The sequence below is a fragment of the Oryctolagus cuniculus genome, chromosome 19, assembly GCF_964237555.1.
Source record: "Oryctolagus cuniculus chromosome 19, mOryCun1.1, whole genome shotgun sequence".
Lineage (NCBI taxonomy): Eukaryota > Metazoa > Chordata > Mammalia > Lagomorpha > Leporidae > Oryctolagus > Oryctolagus cuniculus.
In genome coordinates, this window is record NC_091450.1 from 34,050,537 (window position 1) to 34,061,029 (window position 10,493).

The window sequence follows — 10,493 nt, forward strand, 5'->3', positions numbered from 1 at the left end:
GGGTGCCTGCTCCGGCCACGCCCTCCCCGCGCGGTGGCTGGCGAGTGGCCAGCCCAGCGCCGACGGCCGGCCGGCGGAGGCCTTGGGGACCGCACTGGGCAGGAACTGCTGAGGCCCTGGGCCGCCGCCGCCCGTCATGCTAGGGCCCCACACTGCACTGCCGCCGGGGCTGGGGCATTCGGCAGCCCCTGACCTGGACCGCACTTGAAGCCGGGCCCCAGCACCAGCCAGGGCCCGGGCAGCAGAAGTGGGAGTGGGGCCGGATGGGGTGGCCTGGGGCCCGCAGACTTTGGGCAGAGCGAGCCCTCAGGGGGACCGGGCCGCGTGGCGCAGCCAGGCCAGACCTGGAGTCCAGGGCTATGGACGGGCCCTTGTCGCGGGGACCCCCCCCCCCACGTCCAAGTAGAGGCCACGCCAGAAGGCACTTTCTCAACTTTATTAGCCTGGAGCCCCTCCCCGCCGGCTCCAGAGCTGGTCCCTGTGCACGCTGGACAGGATCGAGGTCAGTTCAGCCCCAGCCCCAGGCGGCCCAGGACGGCGGAGCCAGGGCACAGAGGTGCAAGAGTACGGATGCTGGCACTTGAGGTGTGGCCGGCGCGTGGCTGGGCCGGGGCCCGCGCGCCCTCCCAGGCGGCTGCTAGGAGCAGCTGGTGATTCTGGCCAGGAACTGCTGCGCCCACCACTCATCCAGGTCAATCGGCACAAAGTCTGCAGGCGAGGCAGAAGGCTGGGCGGTGACGCGGCCCCGGGTGGGCCTCTCCCCTCCCCACCCCGGCAGGAAGCCCCCACCCCACCCCCTGGAGCTACCCGGTGGGCAGGGGTCAGGGTCAGAGGGGGCAGGGCAGTGAAGGTGACCCTGGCCCGGGTGGGCCTCTCCCCTCACCACCCCAGCAGGAAGCCCCCACCCCACCCCCTGGAGCTACCCCGTGGGCAGGGGTCAGGGTCAGAGGGGGCGGGGCAGGGCAGTGTCATTGACGCTGGCCCAGGTGGGCCTCTCCCCTCCCCACCCCAGCAGGAAGCCCCCACCCCACCCCCTGGAGCTACCCCGTGGGCAGGGGTCAGGGTCAGAGGGGGCGGGGCAGGGCAGTGTCATTGACGCTGGCCCAGGTGGGCCTCTTCCCTCCCCACCCCGGCAGGAAGCCCCCACCCCACCCCCTGGAGCTACCCGGTGGGCAGGGGTCAGGGTCAGAGGGGGCAGGGCAGTGAAGGTGACCCTGGCCCAGGTGGGCCTCTCCCCTCCCCACCCCAGCAGGAAGCCCCCACCCCACCCCCTGGAGCTACCCTGTGGGCAGGGGTCAGGGTCAGAGGGGGCGGGGAGGCCCAGGGCCCAGGGCGAGGGGCTCACTCTGTAGGCGTGGGTTGGGGCTCCGCTCCACGTACTGCACAGGCCTGGGCCCACGCTCCCCGGCCCGGCCGACGTCCAGCTGCCGCTCCACCTGCTGCCAGGCTGTGGGGGTAGGGCAGTCAGCCGAGCCAGGCCCCCCGGCAGCCCCTCGCACCCGGGGTCACCCTGGACTCCAGCCCGGCACAGGGAGTGAGCAGTGTGTTCAGGGAGCTGGCCGCCTGCCAAAGCCGAGCCTGCCCCGCGGCCGTGGGAGTCGGGTTGCAGCAGGAGGAGCCCCAGGGGCCCAGGCCGCCCCCTCACTACCTTCGGACACAAAGCGGACGTTCTCCTCGTGGGCCAGCGTGTAGGTCTCCTGAGTGCCCTCCAGGGACGGGGACGTGGCGTGGGGCCGCCGGCCGTTCACGCGATTGAACACCAGCCTGGGCCCCGGACTGCGGGAGGGGAAGAGGCATGTGGTCGGCACCTGGTGGGTTGGCCACTGTCCGGTGGCCCCGAGCCCCCGCGGCTCCGGCCACACCTGCGGCCCTGCCCTGAGGGAGGTGGGCGATGCAGGCCAGGGAGGGGCCCCGGTTCTGTCGGCACAGCTTCTCGGGGTCGTGGGAGCAGGGTGGTCTCTGTCGGTCCGTCCCTCTCCCAGGCTGCCCCCAGGCCCCCCGGCGGCTGAGCACTGGGCACCGGGCAGCCCCTGAGAGGCAGAGTGGCTGCAGCCTGGCCCCACTCCCCGCGGAGCGAGATGGCCCCCCACCCGCGTGGCAGCTCGTGACATCCAGGGGGCCGCTGGGCCCGCCCCGGCCAGCGGCAGCCAGCTCAGCCCTGCGAGGGGAGGGGCCGCACCTACAGCAGGAGGTGGGAGCCGGGAGTCCTGCTCGCGTCCTGGGCTCAGGTGCCCCAGCGCTGCTCTGGCTTCCTCCTCAGCTGAGAGGGCCACTACAATAAAGAGGAGCGTCCTGAGGGGCCGGCAGGGGTCTGAGGGCCGCAGGGGAGACCGGGCGGGGGCGGGGCTCCCCGGCCTGCGTGCTCTGTGAAGCCGGGGTTCGCCATAAAGCTCCGTCCTCAACTCGGAAAGCACCCCCACCCCGACCCATTGCCAGCTGCAGGCCGGGGCGCTCGGGGAGACGCAGGAAGCAGCTGCACCGAGGGCCTGGCTCCGTCCTGCGGGGGACGCCCGGGCCCCAGTGTGCGCCCCGGACACGCGTCCCCTCCACGGCCCGCGAGGCAGGCCACCCGCCCGCCTCGAGTCCAGCAGCTTTGCGGGTCATGTCTGCGGGTGGGGGCAACGGTCGGGACCTCACGGCCCAGTCCCTGCCTGGCCACACAGGAGCTGCCGCCACTTCTCCCGGGTCAGGAGACCACGGGGCCCACCCTGCCCGTCCCGGCTTTTTGCTGCCCCGACTCGGCCTCGGCCACTGCCAGCAGCGGCCCCACGGGTCCCCGGTCAGCAGGGGGGTGGGGGGTGAAAGGCGGGATGGGGGCCAAAGCAGAGCTGGTGTGGAGTGGCCCATAAGGGATGGAGGGGCACGTGGGGGCCCACTGGTGGGGGTGGGCACCCCTGCCCAGCAGGTTTGGCCTTTACGGAAACAGGTGCGCAAGAGGGCCTTGGCCCTCCCCCAACTCTGCCACAGACCCCCCCCTTCCCCTCCCCAGCCAGGGGGTCTCGGAGGGCAGGAGGGCGGGCACCTGGCCCTGGGCCACAGTGCTCCGGGCTTGGGTGGTGTGTGGCAGCCTCCCCAGAGAGCAGGACAGAGGCCCCCGCCCGGGGCATCTGACTACCGGGAACAAGTGCGGGCCCGAACGCCCTTTGCCCGCCCTCCACTGCCTCAGGGGGTCCCGGGCCGCTGGGCCCCTGCGCAGCGCCCCCACCCGGGCGGGGCCAGAGCAAAGTCCGCCGCGGCCGGGAGTAAGCACTCCAACCGCCCGCGGGACGGGGCCAAGGAAGGGAAAGGTTCAGCCGGCCCGGGCGCGGCGGCCTCGCGCCCTTGGCAGCCTCAGCCTCTGCTGCGGGGACGGGGCGCCCCGGGGCCCAGGGCGTCCCGGGCGAAGGGCGCCGAAGGGCAGCTGCCTGGCAGGCCCGGGGCAAACACGTGCACCGCTCCCCGCCCAGCTGCGCAAGGACGCAGTCCGAGACCTTGAGGGCCCGCGCCCGGGCAGCTCGCAGACCTTGACAGCAGCGGCTCCAAAGGGGGTCTGGGCGCCGCAGCCCAAGGTCGCCCGGCCTCCTCCGAGCTCACGCGACAGGAGGCTGTGCTGTGCGCCCACCTGCCCGGGCCCCGGCCTGGCCAGGTGAGGCGGAAGTGGGGCGCCGGCGCGCGGTGCTCGCACGTGGTAGGGACCCTCCCGCCTCCGCTCAAGGTGACCCCGGGCCGCGACTGCGCTCACCTCGACAGGGGCCAGGGTCCGGGCTGCTGCGCGGAGGGCTGCGCCCGCGGGGGCTGCAGGGTCGGCGGCGCGGGCTGCCGGCATTTCAGGAGCTCGCCGAGTCTGCTCTCCACCTGCTGCTGCGAGGGACCTGCGGGCGAGCGGAGGGCGCGTCAGCCGCCGCGGGTCCCCGCGCGGACCCCGGCCCGGCGCGGACCCCGGCCCGGCGCACCTGTGCGGCGCTGCGCGACCAGCTTGCTGGGCCCCTTGGTGATGGTGTACATGGCGGAGTGGCCGCCGCGCCGCCCACGCGCTCGCCCGCACGCGCAGCGGCCAGTCCCGCGCCCGCCGCCTGCCTCGCACTTGGCGGGCGCAGAGGGCGCGGCCCCTTTAAGCGGGGCCGGCGCGGCGACAGGGGGCGGGTCCGCTCCACGCCCCCCGGCCCTTAAAGGGCCCGCGGGCTCCGGCCACTCGCGGAGAGCCGGGGGCAAGGGGGGCGTGGCCAGGGGCGGAGCTGCGGGCGTCTGTGCGGACGCCGGGGAGACTCCGTCCGCCTAGCCCACCGCGGGCTCGGCCCCCGGACTCGGCTGTGGGTGGTCGGGCCCCTGCCAGCCCCGAGGGCGGCCCGGGCCGGGCGGGGCGTTCCTCCGGGTCTGGGATGGAGCCGGTACCCTCACCCCTCCCAGGCAGGGGCTGCTCAGAGACCCCCGTCCCGGCCCGCAGCGCCAGCTGTCCGCAGCCGGGGGTTCCGTGCTCGCGGCCTCGGGCCCCCTGCTGAGAGCTGACAGCCCAGGGCACTGTCAACGTGCAGGGTCTGTGGGGTCCAGCAAGGGCGCTCAGGCTGCTGTGGGCACCTGCACACCTGGAAAGCAGTGGGGTGGCCAGACTGGAGGAGGAGCCCTCCCCCGACCTGCACCTGCTCCTCCTCCCTCCTGGCCTCCCTGGGACCCAGGGTGGCCGGGCTGTCCCGGTCAGCTCTCCATCCTGTTCTCTCCGACCTACTGGACCAAGGCCAGGGACCCTGGGAGCAGGGAGCAGGGACGGCGTCCAGGCCCCACCCCGCAGAGGGCAGCGAGGACAAGGCGTCTTCTCCACCGGCCCCTGTCAATCTCATCAACAGAGATTTTATTTTTTCTCCGGAAGAAGCTCATGCTGAGGGTTAAGGTCCAAGATGCAGGAGGCCCAGTTTCCCACCGCCCTCGCTGGGTTTGCAGGTCTAAAATCTGTGCCCTGACCCTCCAGCCGAGGCTGGGCTCGGGCTGGGCTTCTGCCCGCAGAGGGGTGCCCCGGAGGCCCCCAGGGCCTGGCTGGCCGGCTGCTCTGGCGTCACCCCCCCACCACGAGCCAGGTCCACTCGGCCCTGCCGAGGGGGACGGCTGGAGGAAGTTTCTGGAACGCAGCGAAGGCGGGGGCTTCACTGACCACGTGGACCCCGAGGCACAGGCCTCGAGGCCCCACGCCCTCATTCCTGCTCGCTCTCCGCAGCTCGGGGGGCCATTTGTCACGGTCGCCAGGGACGGCACCGGCGTGGGGAGGAAGTTGGGGCGCGGGACCCCTGAGTGGAGGCCAAGGGGCTGGACCCCGGGAGAGCAAGAGGGGCCCTGCCGCTGGCCTCCGGACCCTGGCGGGTGCCCACGGCGCCCAGCTCGGCAGGCAGGCGTTCCCGGAGCCCTCAGGGGCAGAACCCCCTGCCGCGGGGACCCGGCGGGCTCCGGGAGGGGGTGGCCAGGCAGGGGCGGGCCGGACGCCGCGCCAGGAGCTGCTGCTGTGACGGCCGAGGGACGCTGGCCGGGCCACGGTGCCCGGACGACCTCGGCCAGCGCCACGGCCTGGGCAGCGACTCGGCCGCCGGGGGACGCCCGGCCTCCGGCGGTCCGGCTGGCCGCAGCGCCGGCGAGGAGCAGAGCCGGGGAGGCGCAGGCCGCCCGGCCCTCGCGCATGCGCAAACGCAGGCGGCGCGCGTCACAAAGCCCTGAGCCGGGCTGGCGGCCCGCTGCTCGAGAGCGCCGCTGGTGTAGTGGTATCATGCAAGATTCCCATTCTTGCGACCCGGGTTCGATTCCCGGGCGGCGCAGGCACTTTTTTTCCTCCTCCACCTCGAAAATGAACTCCCGCTACTCCCTTAGATTTGAAAAGCGGAGAGTATCCGCAACAAGGGGGCAGCGCCTAAGCCTCGAACTGTTCGGAGCGGCAGGTCCTAGGGAAACCCCGGGACGGCCTCGAGTCCAGGCGTCCGTTCCCAGCGGCCTCTGCGGGGCCCTTTAACCGGAGACGCGGAGGGACGGGCCACACCTCCCGACGCGCCCCGCGGCCGCGCGGCCGCACCTCCCGACGCGCCCCGCGGCCGCGCGGCCACACCTCCCGGCGCGCGTCCAGCCCGGTGCCGTCCGGCGGTCGGCGCGGCCGCGATGCTGGTGGCGGCGGCCGCCGAGCGGAACAAGGAGCCCATCCTGCGCGTGCTGCTCCAGTACGTGGACCCGGCCCAGCGCGGCGTCCGCGTGCTGGAGGTGGCCTCGGGCTCGGGCCAGCATGCTGCCCACTTCGCGCGGGCCTTCCCCTACGCCGAGTGGCAGCCGTCCGACGTGGACCAGCGCTGCCTGGACAGGTGTGGCGGGGCCGGCGGGTGGGCGCGACGCGACGGGCCTGCGGGTGCTGGGGGGACCCCGGGGCCGGGAGGCTGCGGCCCTGCCCGGCCCGGCCGGCCCACGCGTCGCCCTCCGGCAGCATCTCCGCCACCACGCGGGCCCAAGGGCTGCCCAACGTGAAGGCCCCGCTGTACCTGGACGTGACCTGGGACTGGGAGCAGTGGGGCGGGATCCGGCCGCAGTCCCTGGACCTGCTGCTCTGCATCAACCTGACGCACATCAGCCCCCTGTGCTGCACCCAGGTCTGCGGCGGCGGGGGGGGGGGGGGGGGCGAGCGCGCGGGCGGCGCCTCACCGCCCTTCTCCCTCGGCAGGGGCTCTTCAGGGCCGCTGGCCACCTGCTCAAGCCCGGGGCTCTGCTCATCACCTACGGCGTGAGTGCACCTGCCACGGGGCCCAGCCCTGCGCTCTGGGGGCGGGGGCCGTGTCCTTGTGCCGGGGCCCCTGGAGACGGCCCTGTGGCCCCTGTCCCCACAGCCCTTCGCTGTCAACGGCAAGATCTCCCCCCAAAGCAACGTGGATTTCGACCTGACGCTCAGATGCAGGTCAGCGCTGAGCGCCGGGGCCTGGCTCGGGGCCTGGCTCGGGCGGTGGCCCGGTGCCCCGCCCCCCGCAGGCTCCAACTCCTCCTCCCCTCCCCCCACCCGTGCAGGAACCCGGAGTGGGGGCTGCGGGACACGGCCCTCCTGGAGGACCTGGGCCAGGCCAGCGGCCTCCTCCTGGAGAAGATGGTAGGCGGGCAGTGGGGGGGGCCGGGGCCCGGGCGGCCCCCTGGGGGTCCAGAGCTGCCCCTCCACCAAAGCGTCTCCGCAGGTGGACATGCCGGCCAACAACAAGTGCCTGATCTTCCGGAAAGCGTGACCCCCCCGCCCCCCACCCCAGGTCCCTGCTGAGGCTCTGCTGGGCCCCCACGCGGGTCTCCAGACCCCGCCCCCCCGGGCCCCACCTCGCTGGGTATGCGGCCGGCACCCGCCTCGGAATAAAGTCTCTCCGGCTGCCGCCCTGCCTCGTCCTGGGACCGTCTGGGGGCTGGGGGCCCTGCAGGCGGAGGCGCAGGTGGTGTGGCCAGCGCCTTTATTGGGTGGGGCTTAGTCCTGGAAGCGGCCGAGCAGCGCGCACGCCCCCTTCTCCAGCAGCTCCCAGATCTTGCGGACGCGCCGCTCGCTGGCCGCGCGGATGTAGCCGCCGGCGTCCAGCACGGCCACGCCCTCCCGCACCTCGCCCATGATGACGAGCGGCCCGTCGCCGGCCGTCACGTTGGGGCAGGGGCAGGCCCAGTCCATGCCTCTGAGCGTCACCTCCAGGTACCTGGTGCCCAGGAGCTTGAGGCCCATCTTGTCGTCCTTGAGCACGTCCTCCAGGGCCACGCGGGCCAGGCCGCCGCCCGCCTCCGGCTCCTCCAGCACCTCGGTGAGCCGGCCCACGATGGCGAAGTCGCTGCGGCACAGGCTGGGCACCAGCTTGGCCCGCGGGCGGCAGGCGCGGCAGGCCGGGGCCCGCGGCACGGGGCAGGCGTCCTCGCAGCTCGCCCGGCTCTCGAAGTTGTTGCCGTTGCCCTCGCAGCCGCCGTACAGGAAGGGGTGGCAGAGCTGCAGCAGGGGGCTGTAGGCCCAGCGCGGCTCCCGGCCCTGGCACGGGCCCTGCACGGCGGGCAGCACGCAGGCGTCCCCCGGCCCGCGGGCGCAGGCCTGCTGGCACGCCTCGTAGGTCTCGAAGCCGGGGGCGGTGCCGGCGCAGCGCGGGGCCGGGAACGTCATGCAGCTGCCGCGCTGGGGGTCGAAGTGCCAGAGGCCGCGGCGCGGGGAGGCGGGGGCGGGGCCGGCGCAGGCCTGCGCGGCGGGCAGGCACTCGGCCGGGGCCTGGGCGCCGGGGCCCCCGTCGCTGGCCGCCTCCCGCTGGACCACGGAGAGCGGGAAGTCGGCCCGCAGCAGGCCGGCGGCGTTGCGCGCGGTGCAGGTGTACAGCCCCGCGTCCTCGGGCCGCGCGTTGTACAGCACCAGCTGCCCCAGGCTGGTGACCACCACGTTGCCGTACATCTGGTCCGGCCGCATGATGAGGTTCTCCCGCTGGTGGCTCTGCTTCTCCCAGGTCACGGCCGGCGGCGGGCGGCCGCTGACGTCGCAGTGCAGGCTGGCGGTGCCCCCCACCTGCACCGCCTGCGGGAAGGGGGTGCTGTACAGGGCCGGCGGCACGGGGGCGGCGCCGGGCGTGGGGTGGGCGGTGGGCTCGGGCAGCCCCGGGCTGCCGGGCGGCCAGCTAAGGACGTGTCTGCAGGGCACGACGCGCAGGGGCAGCCCCCGCAGGCAGGCCTCGGCGTCCATGTAGCAGCGGTTGTAGTAGGTGAGGCCGTCCGAGGCGCAGGTGAAGCTGGGCTCCTTCTCGCAGCGGTCGCGGCAGCGGCACACGGGCTGCCCGTCCCAGATGTCGCAGTCGGAGCCCTGCTGGGGGCAGGCAAAGCCCTCGCAGGAGGCCACCGCTGGGGCGGCTGCGCCGTCGCGGGGAAAGCGGGCGGCCACGCAGCTGCGCAGCCCGCACACGTTGGTGCAGCACTTCTCCCCCGCCGCACAGTCCTGGGGGCGGGAGGGAGCTTAGTGAGCCCGCCCCCGGGTCCCCCTCCACCCTGGGCTGCGGGACAGGCTGTGCTCCCTGGGCGACTGCCTGCCAGTCCCCGAGCCGCTGGCCAGCCTTGCCGTCCCACTCCACAGACCCAGGAGGACAGGCCATCTGCCGGGGCCACTGCGCCCCCCGCCCCCGCTCGTCCTGCAAGGTGTGTCCACTGGCCTCCAGGGCAGGCAGGTTTGCTGCGGCTGAGAGTTTGGGGGCGGGGAAGGGGACTGTCGTCAGATGGGGCTTCCCTGGGACCCAGGGCAGGAGAGGGTGGGGAGCCAAGGAGGAAGTGGACTCCTGGGGTTGAGGGTCCAGGTTTCCCCCCGCCAGTCACCCACAAGATGTCGCTGGGGGCCCTCGCTCACCTCATCCTGGACGCACTCCCTCTCGCAGGTGCTCTGGGCGTCCACCCACAGGTGGGGGCTGAGCTGGTTGGGGCACACGCCTGGGCGGCTCTCGGGCCCTGGAAGCAGGCTGGCCCCCGCGGTCAGTCCCACAACCAGGAGCAAAGGCAGGAGGCGCCGTGGGGCGGGCATGGGGACCTGGGGCGGGGGCCCACCAGCCCTTCTTTGGGGCCTGCGGAGCTTGGCTGCCTGCAGGCATCCACCCTCTGGGCCGTGGCGGCCACCGCTGTCCCCCAGGGCCCAGCCCGCGCTCACACACCACGTCCCTGCAGCGCTGGCCCCTGCTCCTGCCGGTCAGTGAGTGGTTCCCAGGCCCTGGTTAGCACAGGGCATGGGGTGGGGAGGGGCAGGCTCTGGCCAGAGGGGGGAGGGGGTGCTGTAACCCGAGCCCCTCCCTGCACACCCTGGGCTGCTGAGATCAAAGTCCCCCTGAAGACCCTCCCTCTGCTGGGGGAGGAGGGGGCAGGGCTCCGCCTTCCTCCCTGACCCCCCTCCCAAGCCATCGATTCCCTGCCCCACCCCCAACAGGCCACAGCCTGGTCCCCTGGGCGGGACAGGTGAGGTGCAGGCACTCCACGGTCAGTCTTTAGCCTGGGGGGGGGCGGGGGCGTCCTGGTCTCCAAGAGTCCAAACCTCTCCAGGACCCTTTCAGAAGGGTCACCACTTGCCCACAGGTCTGGGGTAGGGCCCCCGGGTGCTGGGGCGGGGTGACGGGATTTTGCATTCGCCATACTCCCCAGCCAGGGTGGAGGCGGTGCCCGCATGTGGGGCCCACAGTCCCAGGGAAGCCCCTGGGCCCGGAGGGGGAGGGGCGGCCGGCCAGGCTCTCCTCGGAGATCATATGCCTGCAGGGGGACAAAGGGCCCTCCCAAGCCCTGGGCTGCTGCAGGGGTCTGGGGCCCCTGGACGGCTTTCTCTTCGACCCGCGTCTGACCTTCTGACCCAGGGGCGGGGTAATCAGCTCGGTCTGGCCAGATGAGACCAAGAGACAGCCTCCAGGCGCCAGCGGCCCCATCCCAGGATGAGCCGGGACCCTGGTGACGCTGGGGTGGGGGCCCATGGGCCATCATGGGCGTGGCTCCCCAGGCCACATCCACTGGGCTATGGCCGGACTCAGGGCCCCTGGTGAGCCCCGGGC

The 10,493-nt window shown here is 73.7% G+C and overlaps 3 protein-coding genes and 1 non-coding gene across 4 annotated transcripts; 2 read left to right on the forward strand and 2 right to left on the reverse strand.

Moving 5' to 3' along the window:
- Nucleotides 1-421: 421 nt before the first annotated feature.
- Nucleotides 422-4,090, reverse strand: MCRIP2 (MAPK regulated corepressor interacting protein 2). Its single transcript, XM_051842181.2, has 5 exons — nt 3,933-4,090; nt 3,722-3,851; nt 1,649-1,776; nt 1,346-1,447; nt 422-708 (listed from the first exon to the last, which is right to left on the reverse strand). Exons 1-5 carry the CDS (start codon nt 3,982-3,984, stop codon nt 638-640), a joined length of 483 nt encoding a protein of 160 aa, XP_051698141.2. The 5' UTR covers nt 3,985-4,090; the 3' UTR covers nt 422-637.
- Nucleotides 4,091-5,703: 1,613 nt separating this feature from the next.
- Nucleotides 5,704-5,774, forward strand: TRNAG-CCC (transfer RNA glycine (anticodon CCC)). Its single transcript has one exon. It is a non-coding gene; the product is annotated as a tRNA-Gly (tRNA).
- METTL26 (methyltransferase like 26) lies at nt 5,735-7,343 on the forward strand. Its single transcript, XM_051842183.2, has 6 exons — nt 5,735-6,305; nt 6,425-6,587; nt 6,659-6,718; nt 6,822-6,889; nt 6,997-7,075; nt 7,158-7,343. Exons 1-6 carry the CDS (start codon nt 6,109-6,111, stop codon nt 7,203-7,205), a joined length of 615 nt encoding a protein of 204 aa, XP_051698143.1. The 5' UTR covers nt 5,735-6,108; the 3' UTR covers nt 7,206-7,343.
- A 58-nt stretch (nt 7,344-7,401) lies between these two features.
- WFIKKN1 (WAP, follistatin/kazal, immunoglobulin, kunitz and netrin domain containing 1) lies at nt 7,402-10,395 on the reverse strand. The gene is made up of 2 exons (XM_051842174.2): nt 9,317-10,395; nt 7,402-8,914 (listed from the first exon to the last, which is right to left on the reverse strand). Exons 1-2 carry the CDS (start codon nt 9,485-9,487, stop codon nt 7,433-7,435), a joined length of 1,653 nt encoding a protein of 550 aa, XP_051698134.1. The 5' UTR covers nt 9,488-10,395; the 3' UTR covers nt 7,402-7,432.
- Nucleotides 10,396-10,493: the final 98 nt, after the last annotated feature.

Coding starts and splice junctions, on each gene's coding strand:
- MCRIP2 (XM_051842181.2), bottom strand. CDS start 3,984: ATGTACACCATCACCAAGGGGCCCAGCAAGCTGGTCGCGCAGCGCCGC. Junction 3,852..3,932: donor GGTCGCGCAGCGCCGCACAG/GTGCGCCGGGCC, acceptor GCTCGCCCGCAG/GTCCCTCGCAGCAGCAGGTG. Junction 709..1,345: donor CCCCAACCCACGCCTACAGA/GTGAGCCCCTCG, acceptor CCTCGCCTGCAG/ACTTTGTGCCGATTGACCTG.
- METTL26 (XM_051842183.2), top strand. CDS start 6,109: ATGCTGGTGGCGGCGGCCGCCGAGCGGAACAAGGAGCCCATCCTGCGC. Junction 6,588..6,658: donor GCCCCCTGTGCTGCACCCAG/GTCTGCGGCGGC, acceptor CTCCCTCGGCAG/GGGCTCTTCAGGGCCGCTGG. Junction 6,719..6,821: donor CTCTGCTCATCACCTACGGC/GTGAGTGCACCT, acceptor CTGTCCCCACAG/CCCTTCGCTGTCAACGGCAA.
- WFIKKN1 (XM_051842174.2), bottom strand. CDS start 9,487: ATGCCCGCCCCACGGCGCCTCCTGCCTTTGCTCCTGGTTGTGGGACTG. Junction 8,915..9,316: donor GGGAGTGCGTCCAGGATGAG/GTGAGCGAGGGC, acceptor TCCCGCCCCCAG/GACTGTGCGGCGGGGGAGAA.